Source organism: Triplophysa dalaica, chromosome 13 (genome assembly GCF_015846415.1).
Source record: "Triplophysa dalaica isolate WHDGS20190420 chromosome 13, ASM1584641v1, whole genome shotgun sequence".
Taxonomy (NCBI): domain Eukaryota; kingdom Metazoa; phylum Chordata; class Actinopteri; order Cypriniformes; family Nemacheilidae; genus Triplophysa; species Triplophysa dalaica.
Genome location: NC_079554.1, coordinates 3,453,421 through 3,478,697, shown reverse-complemented (window position 1 = coordinate 3,478,697; position 25,277 = coordinate 3,453,421). Strand labels below are relative to the sequence as shown.

Here is a 25,277-nt window from a genome sequence, read left to right as displayed (position 1 = left end):
AATGTTGGAGAATATGAGGATACAAATCTATTAGAATCTGACAGACAATTAAAGTAAAAAGCGAAATATCCTACCGTTTCAAGATCAGCAATTCGATCCTGAAAAAAAAAGAGAAAGAGAGGTGACTTTGACACAGGAAGTGCTGTTGCAGAGGACAGATTTCTGCACTGTCAGTCAAGAGCAACACCTGGGAGAAATCCAGGACCAGGTGTAATTACTGAAGCTGCTTCTATTGTCTGGCTGCATGCTGCTGGTTCCTTCTATCGAGGGACAGATTCATAATAAAGGATAGCAGGTGTTCCAGAACGTAGAGGTTTTCAAGTATACTGACGAGCAGGGGTTGGATGGACGATAACCCGCCAATAAAACATGCTCGAGCATTGTGCAGAATGATTCTTCATTACAGTTTGGGAATTTTACGTTTATTTTGCTAAATTGACTTTCGTCTTTTTTATACTGACCTGAAGATTTCTCACTTCCTCTTCTCTCCTGCGACTTTTCTCAAAAATATCTTAAAGATAAAAATAATGATTAACACATTAATACAAGGGCTGTTAAACAATTTCATTTTTTAATCGAATTAACTACATAATGTGGCGATTAATAAGTCAAATCGATGGCAAAATACTAAGAAATTCCCCTCAAAAAGTCATTATGTAAACCAATGAGGCTTACATTTTTTTATTTATTTAACATATAATTTATTACACATAACCATGAGACCATCCACTTGTTAAGTCGTTTCGTAAGGAACACCAAGGTAAGGTCCAAGCCTCTATTTATTATGATCGCTTTATTCATAACACAAACTTTTATAAACTCACAGTGTACACTACAGTTTCACAGAATCCCCCAGATCAATATTTTAGTTTTTCTGTATTTTCCTATGGCATCTGATAGAGACCCAGGTATATATATGACCTTCCATATACGTGACCCTGTATCACAAAACCTAGAATAGCACGGGAACATTTTTAGTAAAAGCCAAAAATATATTGTATGGGTCAAAATTATCATTTTATCTTTTATGCCAAAAATCATTAGGATATTGAGTAAGGATCATGGTCCATGAATATATTTTGTAAATTTCCTACTATAAAAATGTATAAAACTTTATTTTTGTGAGTGGACAGTCTGCGATAAACCCTCAGATTAATACTTCACAGGCAGAGTTTCTCTATATTTAGATTTTTAGGCACCCTCAGATTCCAGAGTTTTAATCAATTCTATCTCCGCCAGGTAAGCTTGTTTATTCAACTTTCGGATGATGTAAAAATCTCAATTTCTAAGATTTGACCCATAGAACTGGTTTTGTCATCCAGAGTCACATATGGTTGAGCGTGACGTCAGGCTTAACAAACTGGACCACAAGGTTGAGTAAACAATGACTGGATGTTCTTTTCTACACCCAAAGTTTTTAATTAGATGGAAATATGCAATTTTTTTAATTAAATTATATTCTAAATTATACACTCAAATTGCCACTAGGAGGCAGTAGAAGTTGTGATGATTATGTTATTGACTCATTCATTTATTTAATTTGGTCAAACATCTGATTAATTTAGAAGTGAAGTAAATGGTTCGCCAGATTTAGAAAAGAAACGTATCGGTGTGTGTTGCTCAGAGACGAACAGTTGTGGTTTGTCAATATAATTTAGTCTGGAAAACTGAGTAAATTGTGTCTAAATTAACAACTTATTAATTGAACTGTTGTAAAAAGTCAACAAGGCATTTGCATATATTATATTTGGGACAAAACTGGCACTAGTGCGATTCCACTCGTATCCACAAGTTTCCGAAAGGGCGCTACAGTAAACATGAACGCGGCTACAACTTCGGGTGAAGTGGCGGAAGTAGTCTATTGCACCTTGAATAACTTATTCTGATGACCGAGAATGAGATTGTGGTTCATATTTTGAATTGTAATACTGTTGGTTTCATGTGGGAATCCGTTAAAAAAATCGAAACCGGTGAGCAAAACCTGCTGTTCGTGGCTGCACTTACAATCTGGTTTCATGTCGTAAAAAACGTTTCACACACAGATCTAAAGTTAAGATCTAAAGTTAAGATAGATAACGAACATTAAACATCACTTAGACTAAATGTGCTTATAGTTTAAAAAGAGTTTTTAAAAAGGAGTTCAAATAGATTCATGCTATAATCAACACACTTTATGGTCTTCAATAAAAAGTGAGACTGTAAACCGGATTAATAAGGATTCTTTACAGTATTTTACCAACGTGTCAAAATTTGTTGGAACATCACATCATGTGATGTGGATTACATTTCTCATCTCACATGCTTGATGTAAAGTAGGTATTTCTTCCACTTTTCATCTTAAACGTAGAGAGAATGTTTAAAAATGTAAAAATGCAGCTTTAGCACATGACCTTTAGTATAATGTTTATTAGATTAATGCCCAGCTGACGATACAGCAGCTTTTTGATATGTGCACGCGGCCTGTGTAATGATTGCAGTTCAATTTTAAATACAAAATATCTATATTTTCCACATCTTAAAATAGCACATAATCAACATCATGTAAAGATATTGAAAACCCTCCATCATTTTCAAATTGCTCATTGGTTTACTGTCAAAACAACTGAATCAACAAAGTTGCTAAATACCCGCAGTCAAGTATTAAAATCATCATCCCATTCCTCTATAAAGAAATGGATAAAATGCTGCTGTAGTTTATAAGTGCTGTCAGTGTGTAAGTTTACATTCTGCTATAAACAAATGATTGACATGCGGCAGAAATACGTTGTTTACAATGAACCGGGCGTTTCTCCTATCTTTTCCGCAAAGCGTCATGGGGCGTGGGAAACTTTTGGATACAGGTTAACTACACTGACCAAAATAATAAACGTAACACTTTTGTTTTTGGTGGTCACACCAGATACTGATTGGTTTTCAGACCCCCCCAATACAATAAAACTGCACATTTGTAGATTGGCCTTTTATTGTGGCCAGCCTAAGGCAGACCTGTGCAAAAATCATGCAGTCTCATCAGCACCTTGATACGCAACACCTGTTGTGTGGATGGATTATCTCGATTAAGCAGAAGTGCTCACTAACACAGATTTTGACATATTTATGAGAGAAATAGGCCTTTTTTCTACATAGAAAAACTCAGTTCTGTTCAGCTCATGAAAAATGGCGGTGAAACAAAAGTGTTGCGTTTATAATTTTGGTCAATGTATATCATATCATACAATATTAATATGAGATAAAATATTTTTGCTCCCATATCTGAAATTTAAGGGACATTCTGACTGCACTGGATCATGTAGTGTTATTGTTGCCCTGCATAATATCTTCTTCCATCAACCATATAAAATGCCAGACGACCTATGTTCAGTAAGTATGGGAAGAGACAAGTGTGTTCAATGCGTAATTATAAAACGGTCAGTTCTGATCCTTGGTTCTGATTGGCTGAGCCGAGTTCTAAGCCATTATAAAATACCCCGATTTATAACAGCTGACCGTATTACATAGCCTAAATATCATTTTATTTACTTCATTTTATGAAACATTGCTACGCATATGGAATAACCGTTTTATAAAAGCAATAAGCCCCCTTTATCTGGGGCTTATCTCCTAATTAAACAACACTTTTTCTCAATTTATACCTAGACATATAGTAAGTATATGATGAAATTTTCTTTACTTTGGGTAAACTTTAAGTACAGAAATAGTGTTGACAAATAGAACATTTCAGGCTTGGGGAGAATGAATCCATTACAAGTCAGATAAGATTTGAAGGATTCAGTCTTTATCACTACACCAGTCACAAGCCCAAAAGAATATTTAAAGGTGTATTCTCTTTATTTTCAGACACAAGTCAAGTAGAGGGAAAGATCCGCCTGAAAAGTGCTGTCAAAGACAAACGCACCCCGAGCAGCAGAGTGAAAGTAAATATTAGCATAACATCACTGACTGCAATCCCTTCCGGCCCTGTTTCTATTACCAGTGTAGAGCCTATAAGCAATATCTCTTCGGCTGTGATTGCCTACATCTTTTCTCTTTTTGTGCTGGATAGAATAGACCTGACCGCAGAAGAGCACAGACACTTGATGGCTCAACTGGAGCTCAAAAGGAGCAATTCAGAGCTCTCATCAGCTCTAGAGGAAAGGCACCAGATTTGGTGGACGTGAAATGAGAGAGTAAATTTGAGACGAGGGATGTGTGGACATTTGTTATGATGTCATCCATGTCAGGAGAATAAAAACGATTTAGGGGTTGTTAAGGTCATCATTCAAAAGTGCTTCAGGTCCTACTGTGACTGTTAAGGTTTCAATCTGTTTTTGATTTGATCTTGTATAAGGCTGTTCCTACATCTATGGCAGAGTTTGGCATGAAGGACGTAAGGAAATGATACATTTTTGGAGACCTACTTATTTTATTTGGTCCACCTAGATGAAAATGTTTTTTAGAGATATTTAAAGAAACTAATGGGACAATTGTTAAAATACAATTTCAACGGACCTTAGATCTCTGTTATTTCTGAGATTTCTAGGTCTTTCTTCTAACGATCTAATGATGTCTAGAACGGTGTTGTTCTCAAACTTTTTTGTTGTAAGGCCCCCTTTGTGTAGGGTGCATCGCTTTGTGGCCCCCCAAATAATGACTTGTAATCTTAAATTTAGAATTTTTATAAAACTCAAAAACATTTTCAGCTATAAAATGCTGGAACATCAATTCTCTTGATCGGTGGGCTTATTTTTATGTTTGATTGCATAAAATGTATGATAAAATTCGATATGTCCTAAAATGCCACATAACCTCCCTCTGGATCCATCTTACATTTATGCATTTGGCAGATTTGGCACTATTATCCAAAGCAACTAAAATTGCATTGTGTTATATATTGGTTTCTGAATATGTGCAATCCCCTGGGATCGAACCCATGACCTTGGCATTGCTAGAGCCATGCTCTAACCACTGAGCCACAGGAAATCCCCCCTAGTATAAGAAATATTACACCGCCCAGTTTGAGAACCACTGGTAAAGAAGTGATTTATAACACAGATCTCATCTTGTCTATTGAAATGTTTGCACTTTCAGTCTGGTTTAATTAAATAATTTGTTTTTATTCGCATTTGGAAAAAATATCAATTACATGACATGAATCTCCCTCAACAACAGTTGAGAGACAGAGTCAGTACCTCTCTTCTCTGATTGGATGTCTTGAAGGAGCCGGTCCTGCTGGGCAATACGGTCCAGGAGGCTCTGCTGTTCGGAGTCTCTGCTTTGTTTCAAAGTTTTCGTTTGCTCCTTCTGCTGCTGTAGAGTCCTCTTCAGCCTCCTGTCCATCGCCTCCCGCTCACGCACCTCCTCACAAAGCCAGTGGAGCTTCGTCTGAAAACACAGACAGACACACTGTACACACGTCTGCATTTCAGACCGTAAGAAAGCCGATGAATATCACCAGACAATACCTTTCATTACTTAGTTGAATACAAATTCTGACATCATTTATTCACCCTTATGTCGTTCAAAACCTGTATGCGATTCTTCTGTGGAATGCAAGAAGAGATATTTTGAGAAATTTCTCAGTGGTTTTGTGTCCATACTGTACAATGTAATGCGGGTCAATCTTGTACTCCAAAATATTCGTTTTGTGTTTCGGAGAAAAAATTCATGAAGGTTTTGAATGAGAAAAGGATGAGTAAATAAAGACAGAATTTTCATGTTTACATCACTTTAATGGGATGATAATTTTTGTATTTGCCCGAGATGACACCTAACTAGTTGAGTTCAGTGTGCAGATGACAGAATCTATTCAGATTTAGTTTTTAGATAAAAAGCTGTTCAAAGTTGCAAAATTCTCGATATGCAAATGTTGTCACACCACACCTGCACTAAAAACAAACTCCTTTGAGAAGATGAGAGAGGCCCTCAGCAGAAAAGAGTCTAACAGAATGTGATGACAAGACACTTTATCGTTAATACAGCATTCTAGACTTTTTACAAGCCTTCATGAAGTTATAAAATCCCTGATATGAGTCAAGCGGTTAAATAAGTAAGAATTGGGGAACAAGATGGGGCTCTAAAAAAAAAAGAAAAGGTTGGGGTGCTTTGGCAAACAGTGCCAGCTTTGTATGCTAAAGAGAAAAGAATGATTCTGAGTGGCTGGACCTTTAAGATGTTATATCTAAATTATAAAAAATATTTAATAAATTAAAATAAACCGTCACACATTTATCTCAGACCTGTGGAAAACACTCCATTACATATACTGTACATTGGAGTCCAGATGACATCACATGTTAAGATGTTTCTGTTTTTCTTGCTGAAATGAACTATACTACAATTATTTGATATTTCTGATACGTGATGAGTATGAATGTTTTAAACAATCAATATCTATAATCAATGTGTTAAAAAGTGAGGCAAGAAAAAAGTAATTTCTTTTTCAGGATCTTTTTACACATTAATATAAAAAAGTATGTAAACATTAAAAGTAATGGCCTTGTTTTGTAATTTACCTCCTGCCTTTTGCCTGTTAAATTACAAGCGTAAAGCATGTCAGATTTTCCACAGAGAAAAAACTAAACACATGCCTTAGTTTATTTAAAATAAGCAGATCAAATAGCTATGATTGGCTTATACATATACAAATATTTATATTTATATGATAATATTAATATTAATCAACTAGATTTTTATAGAGCGCCTTTAAAAGTTACATCTCGAGGTGCATTACAAAGATATTTGTTTTTCAGAATGTTTAACCAGAATAAACCTGAGGGGACCCTTCACTCAAAAGTATTTCATCATTTTATTTTCCTCATGTCATTCCAAACCTGTATGACTTTATTTCTTCAACAAAACAAAGCTATTTTAAAGAATGTTGGTAACCAGACAACATAGGTCCCCATTTACTTCCACTGTATGGACATAAAATCACATTTCTCAAAATATCTTCTTTCTTGTCATGGTTGTTTTCTAATATGGTGGTTCTATTTGAAAATACACCAATAGTCTGTAATCTTAGAATATAATTTAAATCAGACCATTCAGCACATTTACATACACATTATTTTTCCACAATTCTGTTATTTATTCAGCATTATATCATCCCAAACTGTTCATTTATATTGGGATGATAAAATGGTGAATAAATAACAGCATTTTTATTTTGGGGTGAACTATCCCTTCAAGTGGGAAAATAATGTGTATGTAAATGTGCTGAATGGTCGGATTTAAATTATATTCTAAGATTTCAGACTAGTGGTGTATTTTCCAAATAGAACCACCAAATTAGAAAACAACCAGCCCCAGTTCCATTTTCTTACAGCGATGTGAGGTTTTAAGGGTGAAAAGTTAAAAATAGAAAGAAAACAAAGAATTTGAAATAAAAAAAATATTTATGAAAGTCAAGACTTGCACATTGATGAAAAATAATAATACTTATAATCTGCAACTTGTTTTGGTTTGGCCATCATTGAGATCCAACTATCCACAAACGTAGTTTAAAGACACCGTGAATGAAACCATCAACAAATACATGTCTGCATCTTTACAACACCCTTCGCCATTATCATCCGACTCTTATTAGAAATCCCCATGCCAAACTTTGACCAACATTGGCCAAACTTTCTGTTTCAATACACCACCACAGCAAATTAAACCATGGGGTCTTTAAATGCAATGATTCAATTCATTCAATCAAGGTGTCTCAATACATTCCTCTGCACATCTCCCTTATCAAGCAAACCGGATTTCTCACTGAAACCTAAAGTGTGTTCTGAGAGATTGCTGTAGGAAAGAATTGAGAAACCTTGTTCGCGTAACAACAAACACACAGCAACAAACTAGCAACATGCACATCTAAAGGGGTCTCAAACATTTTCGAAAATAAAACCTGATCAAACATGAGATTAAGTCCCTGTGAGCTGGAAGATGTTTCCATCAGTCTATCTGAGACAGTAAAGAACAGCAGCTGTGTTAAGATGAACCGTGTCTGCTAGAGAAATGACCACTGTGACCTGTGTTCAAGGGCGTACCTTAGCCTCAGCGAGCCAGCGATGAGGATCCTTCTGCAGTCCTGGAGTAAATGTGATGGCCTAAAATACAGAAACACAGTAAAGCATTCAAGTTAAATGGGAATTAAATTGCCAACAAAAGGTCTATTCACGTCCAGGTCCATTAGCGGACTTACATTGTGAGAGAGGTTATGTCTGTAGTACAAAGGGTTTATTTGCTGCAATTATTTCACATGGCAAAGACAAAAGCAGCTTCCAAAGCCAGCGTATTCCCTTTAAAAAAAAAAACTGCTACAGCACTACGAATGTGGCTCGGGAAACATGTTGAGCACAAAGAAAGTGAAAATATCAGAATGTTCCTCAAATGTTTGTGTTGATTTTCAATTGGTCCATGTTCATTGATTGATCTAAAGTAAAGTAGAGATGCACCGATATATCGGCCAATAATCGGTTATTCTTAATCAGAAAGTTGAGAAATATTAATGCAATCTTCAGAATCGGTCTTGGCAGATATTACCCTGAATAATTGAATCTGTATTGGAAAATTTTTGTATCAGCGCATCAACAGGAAAGTTATTCGGCTTACAGTATTAGGTAAGGGATAATATCATTTATACCGAATGTAGACCTTCAGCTGGGAAAAGCCGTTTACTTAAGGTTTTAAAGCACGAAACGACGTTCAAATGTCACAAACAGGCAATTTGTAAATATAATGTCATTGAATTTGTTATTGAAAGACATATTTAAGGTTCATTTTTGTGTAATATTAAACTGCCCCTCTCAAAAATAACAGGGTGTTATTGGTTTTGAGCGGTTGTTATTTGAAAATAAAACCCTTGGAATGTCGCGACTGGCCATTCGGAATCAAGCATTCAAATGAGCCGTGTTATAAAAGGCTTTAACACATGTATAACATGTTGTTGTATGTCTGTGCAAATTTTTCATGAATGTTAGGGATGTAACATTTCACCTTGAACTGTTTGGTTGAGACGTAACAAAAACTCACAGTACATGTTTTAAACAGCAGTGTTCACTGTTTTCTGCAAACTTGGTAAATGTGGATATGCTGATATTTCTCCAAAAAAGTAAAAGTTAGGAAAAGCACAGACAAAGTCTTAGTTCATTTATATTAAAGACTCTTTTGTATTATTATTTTTTTATTTTGTTTGGAATTTGTTTTAAAACTGCTATTAAGTTTTGTTATTTGACATAAATATATTTTATTTTACAAAGAATTGTCCAGCATTAGATAAATAATAAAAGGGCAGTTTTTCACTTCAACATTTCCTCAAGTCATTCTGTAAAAACAATGTGATTAAATCACCTTATGAGATCAGAATCGGGAATTGCATCGCATTGTGAGCTGATTGAATCGCTACTTCCCCGATGAATAGTGTCAATCTAAAAACGTAGAAATTTAAACAGTTAATTATTTCCGAATTGCTCGACGCCAGCCTCCTCGGATGTACCGCCGCAGGTCGAAATCCTCACTGATCTTTGGTTCTGTGGGAAACCCCCAACACGCGATCAAATCGTTTTGCCAAACAAAACGAGCAGATTTACAAATTTGTCATTTACGTTGTTCGCCTTCACAGCTAGCTTGCACAGGAGGAGTTCTATCACCTTTAAAAAAAAAAAAGAGTGTGTGGGTGTGGATTGTGTTCCCCGACAGCTCTTGCCTGTCACGTTGGAAGGCGTTTGAACACAGCCGTATATCTTTAGACTGCTGACACAAACACATGACGGGGGAGGGAAGACATTTTGGCACTTTTTTCCCCGAACGATCAAAGGGGGCTGCCGGCAGCAGATAAAAAGGTGCGAAGGCTGCGTACAACCTTAAGTAGAATGAAAGGTGGATGGTGACAACTGGAGTTGTGAGTACAGATAGTGTGCAAAAAGCAGGGAGAGAGTTCACCGTTTGGAAAACCGACTTGTGTTCATCTGGCAGGAACACTTAGCACCATCAGGACTTGTCTTTAATATGACATATATTTGTATTATTTGTTGAATTGTTGTCGAAATTCACGGTTATTGTCAAAACCGGTATAAAAACATCTTCAACGATCACAACGGAAGCTATTTGCGAGGACTATTCACATTAATACTGTTCCAAATGGCCACCCTGTTGAAAAATAACAGCATATGCTGATTTGGTATGTTTTGATGCTGGTTTAAACTGGTCATGTGCACAACTAGGGAATGTTAAGGTCCTACTTTGGTTGGAGTATCCAACAACAAGTTTATTTACAAGTTTAAAACACTATTATTTCGTAATAATAGACAGTTATTCTTTACCTACTTCTTGACTGTCTCAAATTATTCGTTCCACAATTCATCCGTCTAATCCCCTCCTTTCAGCTAGCCTAGTCGAATTTCATTGGTCAGTTGGTCTAGTCTGCCGTGATTGGTCGACCGCGAATAAGGCTCGCGAGCTACAGTGTTTGGGGAAAAGAGTGAAGTTTTCGTGGGCAGTCCTAGCAAAACGTAGGCGTGGACTATATGTACTGATGTACATTCGCGCCGATTCGCCAATCGGACTAGCGACGACTTGTTTGTGTGATTCCGAGTCGACTCGCTTTATTCCCAAGCAACTAACTTTGCTATTCTTTCACTTTAAGATTTACAACTTGGCAGACTGCTTACTTTCAAAAACAGCAACATTACACCCTGAATGAAATGTCAATTTCATGATCTCATGTTATGTACTATTTAAACTGGTCCTTAGCTGGTTTAAACTGGTCAAACCAGAATCAAAACATACCTAACCAAGCATATGCTGTTTTTTTCAACATGGCAATCTGTTCTAATCTATAAAAAGTCACGAACACGGCTTATATTTCTGATTCATTGGACAGTTAATGATTTAACTCATTTTCATAAGAACTGACACACACCATCACCACAGACACAATTGGAAATCACAAAAAACATTTCTGTAGTAAGACATGGTTGCGCATATTGGAAAATCCATAAATAGATGAGCCTATTTTTGGAGCAGGATTAGACAAGCTTGGAGGCTTACATCCATATGTATGAAGTGATTGAATGCGGTGTATGTGCGGGCGTGTGTGGGTACTTGAAGCTTGGCGTCTGAGTCTTTTGACAGGAACTGGCAGGCTGAGTCAATCTGAGCCCCTATGGTGTGAAGGATGGACTCCTGCTCCGTCTGGAGGCCCGTGACCCTCTCACGCAGCTCTGCCGTCGAGTCCTCTGCAGTTTGTCTTTTCTCCTCAGCCCTCTCTGCCAGCTTCACCTACAGGAAACATTAACATGACATCGGATATGTGCAGTGCTAAGCTATAAAATATCCACTGTTATGTGAAATGGCTGTTTACATCACATCAAGAGTGATACGATCAGTAATACCTTCACGTCCAGCTCTTTTCTGAAGTTGTGGTATTTGCGGAGGAGCTGGGTATGACTCGCCTCGCTGGTGCTCAGCTGCTCTGTCATTTTGTCACATTCTGTCTTCATCTTGTCCAGCTTCATCTGTAAAGCTCTCCGTAGTTCATTATCCGTCACAGCCTCTGACTGAACACAGACAGAGAAACAATATCAGCACAATATCAGCACAAACTGATTCTGGTACCCTGGCAACAACCCCAGGTACCCTAGCAACCACACTGCAACATTCCAGCAAGACCAACTAGCAACCGCACAGCCTAGCAACCACCCCTAGTACCTTAGCACCTGCATAACAAAACTCTAGCAATCGAATCATGTTAAAACATGTTAGCATCACGCTAAATCTGGCAAACGTCAAGCTAAAACGTGCTAGCGCCATGTTAGAACGTGCTAATAACATGTTAAAATTGTGGTAGCATTATGCTAAAATATCCCAGATAGAACAGGTACGTCTGCAAGATGTCTGCTTAAGATCTGGAGATCTGAGAAACATCTGCGGTGTAAAAACATTTATAAAACAAAGGCAGTTTTGCATAAATTCCCTGATAGCACACTCCATCTGGCTTACGTCTATATGATGTCTGCATTTACATCTGCAATACATAGTTTGCTCATCTCCTGTCAGACGTAATATAGACATCTACATGATGTTTGTAAGATGTATATGATTTAGAACTCATGTAAAGCTGCTGTTTCTAAGATGTTCAGCAGATGTTTTTACACCGCAGATGTTTTCCATATCTACAGATCTTTTGCAGATGTATTACAGACTTTCAGTCTCTGAGACGTATTGCAGATGAGCAAACTATGTCTTGCAGGTGTCTTTTAGATGCAAATGCAAATGTCAATAAGATGTAAGCCAGGTGGAGTGTGCTATTCTGGGTTGTGAATTACAAACATCTAGTATACATCTTATAGATGACATCAGACAAGAAGCATGTCAGATACGTCTTGCAGATGTTAATGTAGACATCAAATAGATGTAACTGTGCTAATAGTGGTTTACTATCATGCTAGAAAATGTCACTCTTTTTCAAATTTCAGACTTTTCAGGCCAAGCTTTGTCAAGCTAAACTTAAATTTGTTGTCAAACTTTATTCTTCTAAGAATAATTATGACTTAAGACACAGAACATAGGTAATGGTATATGCACAGCAAAACTAAAGCATATCATAAACTAAACAAGGGTTTGCAAACAACAGTATTCGAGAGCCACAGAACCAAAGGGGGAAAAAATATTTCCGTTATATAACCGTTTCAATTCTAGTTCAGACATTTCAAGAGTGCTGATATTTAGTAAAACCACCGGAGCACTGATTGGCTGCATTTCCTTGCGCTGTTGTTAAAAAAATCAATATAGTATGTATTGCAAATCCTTTTAGAATGTAAATTGTAATTTCCTCAATCAGAATCAAATCATGAGGTGCCTTCAGATTCTCACCCCTGTTGTTTTCTTCCCACATGCTACATTTAACTAGCTTGGAGGAAAGAACTGTGACGCATTTCTATGAGAAAACAAACCATGTAAAACATGTTATCAGATTCCTTTGGCCGTTATTTTGCTCTTTGGTGAAAACTTGCACATATTATTCTTTAGAAGACCTGAACGATACAACAGGTTAAAATATTCAAGCCTACAGGGAGCTTCAGCCACAATGATTTTCTTTGCATAAAGCATGTAAAAGCTCTTTCAGTCTCACAAATGAGGGTAAATCTGCTCTTGGGCTGGTGTTAAAGGAATAGTTCACCCAAAAATTTAAATTGTTCAACATTTACGCCTCAAACCTGTATGGATTCCTTTGTTCTGGTAAACACAACAAGTGATTTTTGAAAGAATGTTTGTAATCAAACATTGACTACCATACTTAGTTTTTTCTACTCTGGAAGTCAATAGTGACCCAGAACTATTTGGTTACAACAACAATCCCTTTAACTAAAAATGTATTGTAAGTGCTCGTGTGGGGTAAATAATCTTTAATAAGGCTTCTAACCCTAAGGTCTCTGACGAGAGCCTCCAGCTCTTCTCGCTCTCGCTGGTATAATCTCAGCATGTCGTGTATATCCTTGTCTTGTTTGGCTATGTCCTCTCGATGGGTCGTTCTGACGTGTTTTAGCTCCTTCTGATGCACCTCCTTCTCCCGTTCCAACTGTCTCCCCAGAGATGAGATCTCATCTTGAGCCGCCGCGTGCTGTTTTTCCAGCTCCTTCCTAGAGCTCTCCGCTTCGGCCAATTTGGTGGTGAGGTCGGCTCTCGCGACACTGAGGTTCTTGACCGAGCCCTGAAGATCCACCAAAGATCTTTGTTCCTCTCCCCTCCTCTGTTCCAGAAGCTCCAGACGTTCCTGTAGCCTGACGCTCTCCTCTCTCAGACGGCCCTGAAGGGTGATCTGTTTCTGCACCTCCTCTTCTAGGCCTCTGGAGGTTTCCTGAGCTTCTCGCAGATCCTGTTCTAAAGCTGTGAGACGCGAACGAGCTTCAGCGAGATCCACATCGCAACGTCGTACGTCCTCCTCACGCTGAGCGAGGCGTCCGAGAGCATCCGCAAGCTGTCGCCGTGCGGCTTCCGTCTGCTGGTTGAGAACGCTTTCTCTTTCTTTTATCTGAATGACGGAACGGATGAATGACACATGAACAACAAAAATTTCAATAAAAAAAGATCTTCTACCAAGCTACCTACAAAACCATTAAGCAGTCATATAACAATATCTGAATCTGAAGTTGTGACATCTCACCCGTCTAGCTTTATCAGAGTCGGATCTGCTTTCATCCTTTAGTTCCTGAAGCTCTCGCTCCTGTCTCCTGCACTTGGCCTTCCACTGTCGGATAGCCTCCTGAGCTTTGGAGCGCAGCTCCTCTCTTCTCCTCTCGCTCTCGGTGAGTTGGGCATCCAGACGGGCGCGGTCTGCTCCGCTTTCCTCCGAACGCGACTGAATCTCCTTCAGCTGGGCCAACATCCTCAACTGCTGCTGCTCACGCCGCTCCAGATCGGAAGAAAGAGCCTGGAGGAAAAGAAAGTATATACAAAATAAGAGTATGGAATACGAATATTAAACACAAAATTAACAAATGAGATAACAAATTAAGGAAACGTACAGAATGTAATACAAAATGCAAAGCAAGAATTAAAATACAAGGAGAGATATTAAGGGGAGAGTTCACCCAAAAATTTGGGTTTACTCACCCCCAAGTTGTGCCAAACCTGACTGCATTTCTACATTTGATAACCATAGTAGGAAAAACTACAATTACGAATATCAATGGTCACCCAGAACTGTTTGGTTGCCACATTCTTCAAAATATCTTAGTGTTCAATTGAACAATGAAATTTATACAGGTTCGGAACAACTTGAGTATATGATGACAGAGTTCTTAGTTTTGGGTGAACTATCACTTTAATAACCAACAAAAAAACTAAAAAACAACAACAACGACAACAAATACTGAATGGATAAGAAACAGAATATAACCAATGACAGACAGACAGAATTAACCAAAAATATATCAAAGATTAAAAATAACAAATGACAGAACTACAAATGATAGAACAAATAAACAAAAAAGGATCAAATAAATAATAATTCATTACATTTATATAGAGCTTTTCTGGGTACTCAAAGCGCTTTACATGGAAAGGGGGAATCTCCTCAACCACCACCAATGTGCAGCATCCACCTGGATGATGCAATGGCAGCCATATTGTGCCAGAACGCCCACAAAGAAAATGAATAAAATATAGAAGATAGACAGAAAGGTATATCTAAACACTTCCTGCTGCCTTGGCATGTAATTCTTAACAACCATGATCAAACACCACAACCATCTTCAAACATTTCCTTTAATTCAAAACGAAACGTCTTTTTCATCCTTAGCGGTTATTTATTTATTTTGCATGAAGGCAGAGTGTTTACTGGGGGCCTGCGGCTGTATCTCTACTTTCTCTGTAGTGTCTGAATAGAGTGATGTGTGCTCTGGGACACGAACAGAGTTCCTCTACGCCTCCTCCCTCACCAGACTTGAATGAAACCATTTTGAAAAATGAAAGTTTACCAGAAATGAAATGGAACCTGTTGAGCGCTGCAGCAAAACAATATCAAAACGCGCACCTCGACCCTGAAAGCGAGCTGATTTTTCTCTTTCTCTTTTCGCTCTGCGGTTTGTCTCAGTTCTTCCACCTCACTGGAGGCACCGATTCTGCCGAGCTGCAGCCTCAGGTCTTCAATCTCTCTCTGCAGCTCTGTCCGTTCTGGAAAGAACACACACACACAGAGTGGTAAAACAGTGCATGACCTACAAAACAGCTTGACCTCACCCCCGTCAAGATATGTTACCACGGCCGTGTCCGGTGACCCCTCTCTCCTGGTGTCCTCCTGCGCTCTTCTGCTGCTGGGACTGCAGTAAAGAGAACTGCCCCTGCAGGTCTACACGCTCTCTCTCCATTCTCAGGAGCTGTGAACGCATGTCGTCCATCTGCAGAATGACAGCGAAAAGCCACAGACTCATCCCTCAAATGAAATTAAAGCGCCGTCAGAATTCAGAACTGAAACTAGTTTACCTGCTGGAGAAGAGTGTCTCGTCCACCCTCTGACTGGTCAAGCTGCCTTCTTAGTCTGTCCAACTCCTGCTCCATCTGTAAAGGAAGTGAATATAGTGACACTGGTCACACACAGACAGATTTGACAGATTTGTCTGCATTATGCTGGCCAAGAAAAGCACACTTTGAAAAACAGTTCCCTCATAAAAAGGAAATTCTCTCATAAATTACTCAGCCTCACATCATTCCGGAGGTGTACATGATGTATGTTTTATAGACCACTTTGCAAGAATTAAACACTGGTCCAGAAGCACTTAGATTTTTTTTTCATCTTACACATATAAAGAAATCTTAAAGATATTCGTTTATAAATGTTCTGTTGGTTGTATTTTATGAAAACGTTTGTGAAGTGTTAAATAACTAAATCTGGAAATGTATCTGGAGCAGCTTTGTTTACATCTTCCGAAGTGGCCTAAAAAAATATTCATAAAAAAAATCTTATTTTGAGGGTTTTTTAGCAAATCTGAGAGCAAACAAGCATTAAATTCAAATTAGGCGACAAGTGGATAATCTGTAATCTCTCTTTGAATCTTATTGGATACCGTGTGTTTTATGACCACAAGAACCAATAGGATTCAAATGGTGAGAACATCACTGCTTCACAGCGCTCGAGTCTCAAGTCTGAAATCTCATTGGTTGTATTTTAACCTCCAGAACCAATGAGATTCAAATGCTTACATTTGCTCAGAGTAGAATCTCTATTTTGAGTAGAAAAGTGATACTTTTGATTAAATCCACACGTGACTAAACTAGCTCAAAATATGAATAGCTTTTTGCTAAAAAAAAATATAATTTTGAATCATTTATTGTTAATAATGTATGAATAATTGATACTTATTGAGAACAAGGTGTCTTTATAATCGTTTGATATGAATATGTAAATGTTTTACATGCGTCTATGAATGTACTTGTTTTTTGGGGGGGTGGATGTTATCACAAGGAAAAAAACATATACAATTTTGAGTTAACTCTAGAAATGAGTTGACTCTGAACAGAAATGAACTCTCTACAGGATTTTGGGGACCATCTTGAAACTGTACATTGTAAGAAACAATAGGTTAAACCTGTCAATAACACATCTGTACACTCTTTAAAAAAATGATATGTTGTTTTTTGTCTGTATTTTTTCACTTTTTGTATATAGTGCATTATTGTTTTTATTTAATTCCTCATTTTTACTATCTTAATGTATATTGGCACTATGTTTACACCATGAGTAAACTTTCTATGTACTAAACTCCTGTGGTCAAGTCAGATTCTTTGTGTAAACATACTTTGCAATAAAGCTCCTTCTGATTCTGATTCTGACATGTAACACTGGAGTGTATGTTTTACTCTTATGACAGATATGTGCACTATTTGGCATTTTAAAAACTGGGTCTCTATCCATTACCAAGCTGGGAAGAGCCAAGGTAACATTCAATATAACTACGATTGTGATCAGCTACAAGAAGACAGTCATACGCAACTGGGACAGTTTGAGGGTGAGTAAAATATAGGCTATTCTTTTGGGTGAACTGTTTTTTTAATCAAGTATAAAGATATGTGCTTTACATTATAACTTGGATATCAAAGCCAGATCTGAGTTGGGCAACATGATTTCAGCGATGCGGAATATGCAGACGGAATCGCAGCATCCAGGAAATAAGTAATGTAATGCGGAATCTTACAAATTTAGAACTTCTGAATAAGAAAATAGCACTAAACAGCTAATAAAATTCAATTTTTGCTTTAAATTACATCAGCGCTTCAGATGCGGTTTAAATATGTATTAAATATGCAGTTTGTATTTTATTTTATCTCGTTTATTAAAGTGAATGTACAAAAAATGAAAAGGTTTTCTCAGGGTTTTTTTTCATGAAAGAAAACAGAAATCACAGAATTCAGAAAATGTTATAGAAAAAAAAATTGGGGGAAAATAATACGGATTTCATAGTGCCCTCACTGAGCCTTTTCTTTAACTAACAAAAATGTTTCTCCAGGTAAAGGATAAGCTCACCAAAGAAAATGTTGTTGTTTATAATCATAATGCTGGTAAATCAACCAGCATTATGATTAGGACCAAATATTATAGTTGCAAGAAAAAAATGTAGCCGCTTTAGAATGTTCTGAATTTCTGCACTGATTTCCTAAAGAATCAACCACCAGACAAACACAATCTGACTATCAAGTAATCATTCACAGTGCCTATTGGAAAAAGGTGAATGTCTGCGTTAACAACTCCAAAGAAGTCTGGAATCAGGTGTCTTAAATAATGAGATGAGATTGGCCATGTGGGTTGCACAGGTTCTCTTCTTTTAAAGAGTGGCACACAAAGCCCAGTTAATGACAATCTGTTCTTAAGGAAGATTGGTTAGTGTCCACCGTGCTTGTAACCCAAAAAACGTTTTTTTTATAAAGGGAAGAACCCGAGGGTAACAGCAAAAAAAACTCCAGAAAGTCACTGAACAAGAATGGTGTTCATCCTAGGACAAAAAGAAAATGTGTGAAAGTAATGGGGCAGCGCACACCTACACTCAAACCCTTTGCTGCCTTAAGGTCTAGATGCTTTACTATCACTGAACTATGAATTCAAAAGTGTGGCTAGACATTTCACAGGAGATTGTAAGGGCAGCGGTCCTTGACCTGAAGCTTAAAGGAATAGTTCACCTTCAAAATAAAAATTCTGTCATTATTTACACGCCCTCTTGTCATTTCAAACCTGTATGACTTTCCTTCTTCTGCAGAACACAAAAGAAGATATTTGGAAAATGTTGGTAAGAGAAAACCATCGGTCCCCATTGACTTGCGTTGGTTTTGAGCTGATATTAAAGAAGTCAATGGGGACCACGATTTTTGTTTGCAAACATTTTTTAAAAAATCTTCCTTTGTGTTTTGCAGAAGAAAGAAAATCACACAGGTTTAAAATGACAAGAGGGTGAGAAACAATGACAGACTTTTCATTTTGAAAAAATTTGAAAGACTATTCCTTTGTCTATGTATAGATCAAAAGTATTGTTTGTGTTAAGTTTACTAGTTAGACTGTGTTGTGTGTAATTGCGGCAGCATGTAGATTTTTATGTGTAATCAATGTAATCAAGCAATGCCAAACAAACTTTGCAGTAAGCAAACCTTGCAATTGTAAGTCCACTAACACTGGAAAAAAACTTAAAATACCTCGAAAATGTACATGATTGTTTAGTTTCGAACTTACAGACCACTTCCAGCGGTAATCACTGCTTGCATAAGCCATAAGCTGTATATCATATGAGGTATTGAGGTTAATAATATATTTATGCCATTTGCACACATGCCGAGTCAATATCAAAGACACACACACCTTGCTTTTCTCCGTCTCTGATCTCTGCAGTCTATTTCTGAAGGTCTCATCAGCCTCCGTGGGTTGGGCGTCATGTCTTCTCAAAGCCTTTGAGGACATAGAGTCAAGTCGACAAGAAAAAAAGATTAGCGGCCTTTCTGCTCACCTCCTTTTCTCCACTAACTAGCAGTGGAACAGACGGATAGATGGCTTTATTTGATCCATGAGAGGAAATTCAGCACTTGTGCTGTGCTTTTCTGTTCAGCTGTAATACATCTGATTTTGTCTTTGTACATCTGTCAAGCATTTGCAATGACCTCAGCTGGATGTTTAAACATGTGCTGGTTTTTTATCACCCCCAGAGTTGTAGCTACAGTAATTATAGTAAAAACACCCCGTCAGGTAAATTGCTTTGGTGTCTGCACACACATACGGGTGTAATGTGTATAAAGGTTGCTTATTGTACTGACAAATGCCTCAAGCATACAACTTAAAAGACCTCTCCGGTTCCATTAGACTAGTCTTACAAGATAATCATCCATTTTTTCTTCAAAAATGGTCATAACTTCTTTAAGTCAGTCAAATAAAAAGATAGATAGGTCTAATTGAAATCTAAAAAGTAAAACTTATTTTTTCCTCAATCACTTATATTATTTATGAATGAGTTGTATAGCAGTTGTAAAAGTACTTTCATTTTTAGAAGAAAAATATGTCAAAGTTTGAGGCAGAGCGCAAAAACTAAACGAATTAAAACACTTCCTGAGTGCCACTTTTTTTATAGATCACAGAGTTATTGCATATAATGAAGATGAAATGTACGAAAATGTGTGGAATGAATTTAACACACAGTGGGAGAAATGTTATATTACTGGATTACATATAATTCAACTTAATTCAGAAAACAAAAACTCTTTTGCAATGGTAATACTAACTGAAGGGTTACGTGCCACATGCCTTCATTTAATGTGAAAAGCCAGCATGCGTGGAGCACAAAATGAATTCGTTGGATGTCTTTTTGTAAGAAACAGCTGGATTGAGTGAGTTATTTATCCTCAGAGTGACAAACGATACAATAACATGCATAAGTATAGAATCGTGTCATGTAAGAAACATGTAATGTTCACATCATCCTTAGAGACAAGCCCTCCAAATAATTTTATAGTTTAGTTTAATAGTTTCATATTCATATTTAATATCACACTTAAGGCGCCACTTATTCCCCAGAATATAACAAATGCCATAAAAATATAGTATTTTAAGTGTAGTTTAATGAATTCTTTTAATATGTTTTGATTTGTTCATTTTAGAATGAATGTTTTTGGTGAATCATGCTTTTTTCGTGAAGATGTTCATTAGCAGATATCACACGCAAATTCGCCATGTCTGAAATGTCACATGTCTGAATTTAGTTTCACACATATTCAGAAATCACGTCCTCTTAAATTTAAAATGACTTCGGGGAGAATTATAATGACCTTGTTCACAGCTTCAATTGCAGTTAAGATCATATGGGTGCGTAAAAGGTAAAAGGATAACAGCTCTTTAGTGGTTTCTTTGGTTTTTCTGTACTGATTTGCAAGCGTTGCAGGTTCCTTGTAATTTTGTAACAAATGTGTTATTTCTCTAGGCCTGAGGCATGCTATCTTTTCATTAACAAGCTGCAATGAAGAGAAGATATATAAATGCTATAATCATCAGTTGTCCTTCAAATAAATGGGGCAGCATTGTTACTGGATGTCAAACATAGGCAGATACTGCTCTCTGCTGGTAGGAGAAAGTAAAAACCCTCTATTAAGTGCAGTAACAATAGATAGTTTATTACTATGACTTAACTAGTAATGATGATGAAGCAACTAGTTACCACTTTTACCTAAAAAGATCAAAATGCGATTCCCTTTAAAATGTTATCTATTAAAGGGATAGTCCACCCAAAAATGAAACTTCTGTCATCATTTACTCCCCCTCAAGTTGTTCCAAATATGTATAAATTACTTTGTTATGCTGAACTCAAAGCAAGATATTTGGAAAAATGTTGGCAATTTTCCAGTTCTGCGACACCATTGAAAACCCTAGAAGGAAAATGTTAATTAGATTCAAAGGTGCCCCAGAACTGTTTGCATTCCTAAATTCTTCAAAATTTCTTATTCTGTGTTCAACAAATAAAAAATATAGTTTTTTTCTACAGTGAATGATGTCCCAGAACTGACAATTGCTTACATTACTCCGAATATCTTTCTCTGTTATCAAGAGAACAAAGAAATGTATACCGGTTTGGAACATCTTAAGGGTGAGTAAATCATGACAGAATTTTCATATTTGGGTGAACTGTCCCTTTTAATAACAACATGCCATTTACATTAGACTGATATTTTACCTCCTGCAGTTCTCCAGACATGTGTTTTGCTGTCTCTCTGTGACATCTTTCAGAGAGCACCTGTCGCCCAGAGTGCATCTCATCCTCGATCTCTTTTAGACGTCTCTCCACCCGTAACGAGACCTGAGAAACATCATACACAATAAAACTGATTCGACATGTGCTGTTCCGTCAGGCTATCATTGTCCAACTATTAACTGAGAGCATACAACCTAGGCTTTTTAGGTTAAAAATAAAATTCAGTACAGTACATAAAAAAATCAATGTGCAAAACTCTTGCCCTACCCTCATCCACAAAATGTTTAACTTGTGCTATCAGGTATGACTTTTTGTGGGACATGTCAGATTTATGTTATGTGATTTTAGCCCTCTTAAAGATAATTACAGAAAATAATCTCTTATACAATATAACTCTAAAATAATACATACAATTTTAGAGGCTTTTTATGCCTTGAAATCTTTTTTGAAAAAAATGTAGGTCGATTTTTGTTTGTTTTTACCAAGCAATTTGCCATCCATGTTGGTCCAATGTAAAAACTAGGTTGTAATACACAACCAGTTGAGAACCACTCTGTGTAAGAAAGTAGTAACTCAAATAAAAGCACAAGAAATACAAATGCACAACCGTTAGTGCTCGACTGTCACAACAGGCAGCTAGAAAGAAAAACAAACTTGAAGCATAAATGCGGCGTTGTCATTAGCAGCACTTACAGGTTCTTCTCTCTGTGATGCTTGGATATGACCTGCAAGATTCTCAAATGTTTTCCTGTTTTCAATGTCCGTCCTTTTGAGGGACATAAAAGACAAAACACGGATATTAAAAAATACAAATCAATTGCAAGATGAGGTGTTTAACCAAGTTAAAAAGCCAAGTTATATTTAAGAGGCTTTTTATGCCTTTATTGAAACAGCTGACTGGAAAGATTGGGGAGATGAATTGGCAAAGGACTCTCAAAATGGTAATCAAACTCATCGGTGCCAACAAAAGACACATTTTTGAAGAAAACAAATGTGTTGCAACCTGTTTCTTCTGCAGATCTCCCTGTCAATGTCATCCTCCATTCGAAGTTGATCACTCCGCAGGTCTCTGAGAGACTGATGCAATGAGTGAATCTTGGAAACAACAAAATATTGACATGGTTTTGAAAAACATTGGGGGATGCTGATCCAGTGTTATTTGTAAGTTGATTATTGGAGTGCTTGCAATGACACACAACTAAAAGCACTAAGGGCATAAATGTATTGTAAATGCAAGCCTTAAATCTAAAGTGTTGTGGGTGGTTGTGACAGTTTTGTTATGCAGTTGCTAAGGTGCCTTAAGTGGTGGCTAGTATGTTGATATCCAATTGTTATGGTGTTTCTGTTGGCCTGTACATGATTCCAGTCTCTAGATATGACACGGGTCCCTTATTCATTCGAAATGTAAGCATTGTATCATCTGCCAGTCATCTGACAGTCTGTTACTTTATAAAGGAAAATCTACTTAACAAGCTAGAGGATTTGTGCTATCATACATGTCAATAGCACAAACGTGAGAAGAATTCAAGGAACTATTCACTATTCAAATATCGTGAGATGACAAAAATCTCAGGGGTTGGTTCTGACATGTCTCATGAGGAATTACTGTTTTGAGTCTTTATTTTTTTTTGCACTTTGTTTTTATTTATTTAATAACAATGCTATCATTTCTTAGAGACCATTAAATAATAAAATCAGATAATCTACGCTTCTACTGCAAAGAAGTCATTTCACTCGGTGGACTTAAAATAATATGAATTACTGTCTGGTAATATAATAAATAATTTTCCAGTAAATTGAACTTTTCTGTGTACAACACTAATGTATGTAAATTACCATGATATATTACAATGCTGCCTACCGTACACTATCCCACCCATGTTATTGAGACAGGTCTAGGGTCTCAGGTGCACAGTTGTACCTGCTCTTCAGATCGAGGCGAGTCTTGGAAACGCACCGCGACAGATCTAGAACGTCTTCTGTTACCTGTGTCCACACTCCCATAATCCTTCAGAGGGGACGTGGGCAAGTACCGCCTGCTTTCTACATGAACAAGAGAAAGACGAAGTGATATCATTCAGCTCACGGCATGCTACGCACTACATAACATAGACTGTGTCTTGTATTTTTCGCAACATTTATAATAAAGTTTACCTTAAAAGCGAAGAAAATATATTTCCACCATCTATTGTCATGACCACACTATTAATTTCATTCGATGAGTACGGGAGGTTACAGTCTTGCCATACCCGAAGAGTTGCCATCCTCCAGATCACTGGTGTGGAGGGTAGAGAGGGAGGAACACCGGCCCCCCCTGGACCTTCTCAGTCGCTGGCCCTGCAGCTGTTGGATGGATTCCTCTAAGCTCTCCCTCAGCTAGAACACAAGCCATGCTCTCAAAACAAAACCTTTATCTGAAATCAGAGACAAACCCATATGAACAGCATACTCACTGTCGCCATGGCTTCAGTTTGGTCATCTGTGTGTTCCCTGTATTGGCCCAACATCTGATCTACTTTGTTTAGGTTTCGACTTGTGTCCTGCACCAAAGCAGAACCAGTAAGTCAAAAGACCCCAGCAATACCACACTTACACAACAGATCTGATGTCCTCGTTCAGTGAATGGGTGCCTTTACCTGTAGAGTGTTTGCCAGAGTTTCGATTTTATCTGATATTTCAGAAACATTTGTATCCCTGGGATACCTGCTGTCAGGTCTCATTCGGCTCTCTCTGACCCGTAATCGATGCCCTCTGGGTCTGTCATGGGTGTCAGATTCACTGGAGGAGTCCATGCTGCCATGGGTCGGAGGCTGAAAATAAACGAGATTACCTGAACTATGAAATCAGATTCGCCTGTTATGACACTCGCATATTGGTATTATGTAACACGTTTCCGCTGTTGATCGCTCATATCAAATATTGATATTTTAATTCAGAACAAACATCATTCGGGTGTCTTATCACAGTGAGTTCACGTTAAACTATCAGGCTAACTTGCTTTATGACTCTAGCTAACGTTAGCTCTCTTCTTCCTGGGTTGTAGAATCAATTCTGCTTGTGTAATACTTTACATAACATTACAAAAGAAACGTCAAAATAAAGTAAATGAAGCGGCACATACCCGTGTGGCCAAAAATGACGGTTAACGTAGAAGATGAGTGTGAGGGACCACCATCCTCTGCTATGGCAACTTGAACTAGCCGCCTAACAGGAAAACAACAAACGCAAGGGATCATGGGAGAAGTAGTTTTTTCCAGCCGCGGAACACCCGTGCCGTAATTTTCAAATAAACATGTTTTAAATATGCTATCATGCTTTTACTGTGTTTAATGTGTTCATTTGCTTTCTTTTTTGTCATTTAATTTTACTTAAACAATCCAGTTACAATTTGATTGATATGACTAAAATATGTTTTATTGGAATGTATTTGTATGATGACTGCATTTGGATATTTTTATACTGCATTCATGATAATTGTAATATTTCTAAAACTAATAATCATTAACAACAATAATAATAATTATTATTATGCATTTATTTACTACCTAACATTAAGAAATGGAGCCTTGTAAAGTACAACAAAATAAGAAATACCCAATA

At 37.3% G+C, this 25,277-nt stretch overlaps 1 protein-coding gene across 3 annotated transcripts in view; it reads right to left on the bottom strand.

Annotated features, from left to right (window-relative positions):
* Window positions 1-24,879, bottom strand: part of LOC130434524 (centrosomal protein of 128 kDa) — a 31,147-nt gene extending 6,268 nt beyond the window's left edge. For 2 of the 3 annotated variants that reach the window (XR_008908685.1, XM_056764727.1), the window contains exons 1-20: window positions 24,799-24,879; window positions 24,314-24,487; window positions 24,131-24,217; window positions 23,927-24,053; window positions 23,599-23,720; window positions 22,681-22,772; window positions 22,371-22,443; window positions 21,660-21,782; window positions 19,307-19,393; window positions 15,949-16,023; window positions 15,725-15,863; window positions 15,500-15,639; window positions 14,129-14,395; window positions 13,388-13,996; window positions 11,358-11,522; window positions 11,068-11,244; window positions 8,013-8,072; window positions 5,169-5,361; window positions 462-511; window positions 75-98 (exon numbers count right to left, since the gene is read on the bottom strand). Coding sequence is in view for 2 of the 3 variants with exons in the window: in XM_056764727.1 (XP_056620705.1) it covers window positions 75-98; window positions 462-511; window positions 5,169-5,361; window positions 8,013-8,072; window positions 11,068-11,244; window positions 11,358-11,522; window positions 13,388-13,996; window positions 14,129-14,395; window positions 15,500-15,639; window positions 15,725-15,863; window positions 15,949-16,023; window positions 19,307-19,393; window positions 21,660-21,782; window positions 22,371-22,443; window positions 22,681-22,772; window positions 23,599-23,720; window positions 23,927-24,053; window positions 24,131-24,217; window positions 24,314-24,469 (2,766 nt within the window). In the remaining variant the exon portion in view is untranslated. Of the gene's footprint in view, window positions 1-74; window positions 99-461; window positions 512-5,168; window positions 5,362-8,012; window positions 8,073-11,067; window positions 11,245-11,357; window positions 11,523-13,387; window positions 13,997-14,128; window positions 14,396-15,499; window positions 15,640-15,724; window positions 15,864-15,948; window positions 16,024-19,306; window positions 19,394-21,659; window positions 21,783-22,370; window positions 22,444-22,680; window positions 22,773-23,598; window positions 23,721-23,831; window positions 24,054-24,130; window positions 24,218-24,313; window positions 24,488-24,798 lie in introns of those variants that run through there. The other variant, XM_056764728.1, reaches the window with a different exon arrangement.
* Between the last annotated feature and the right edge of the window lie 398 nt (window positions 24,880-25,277).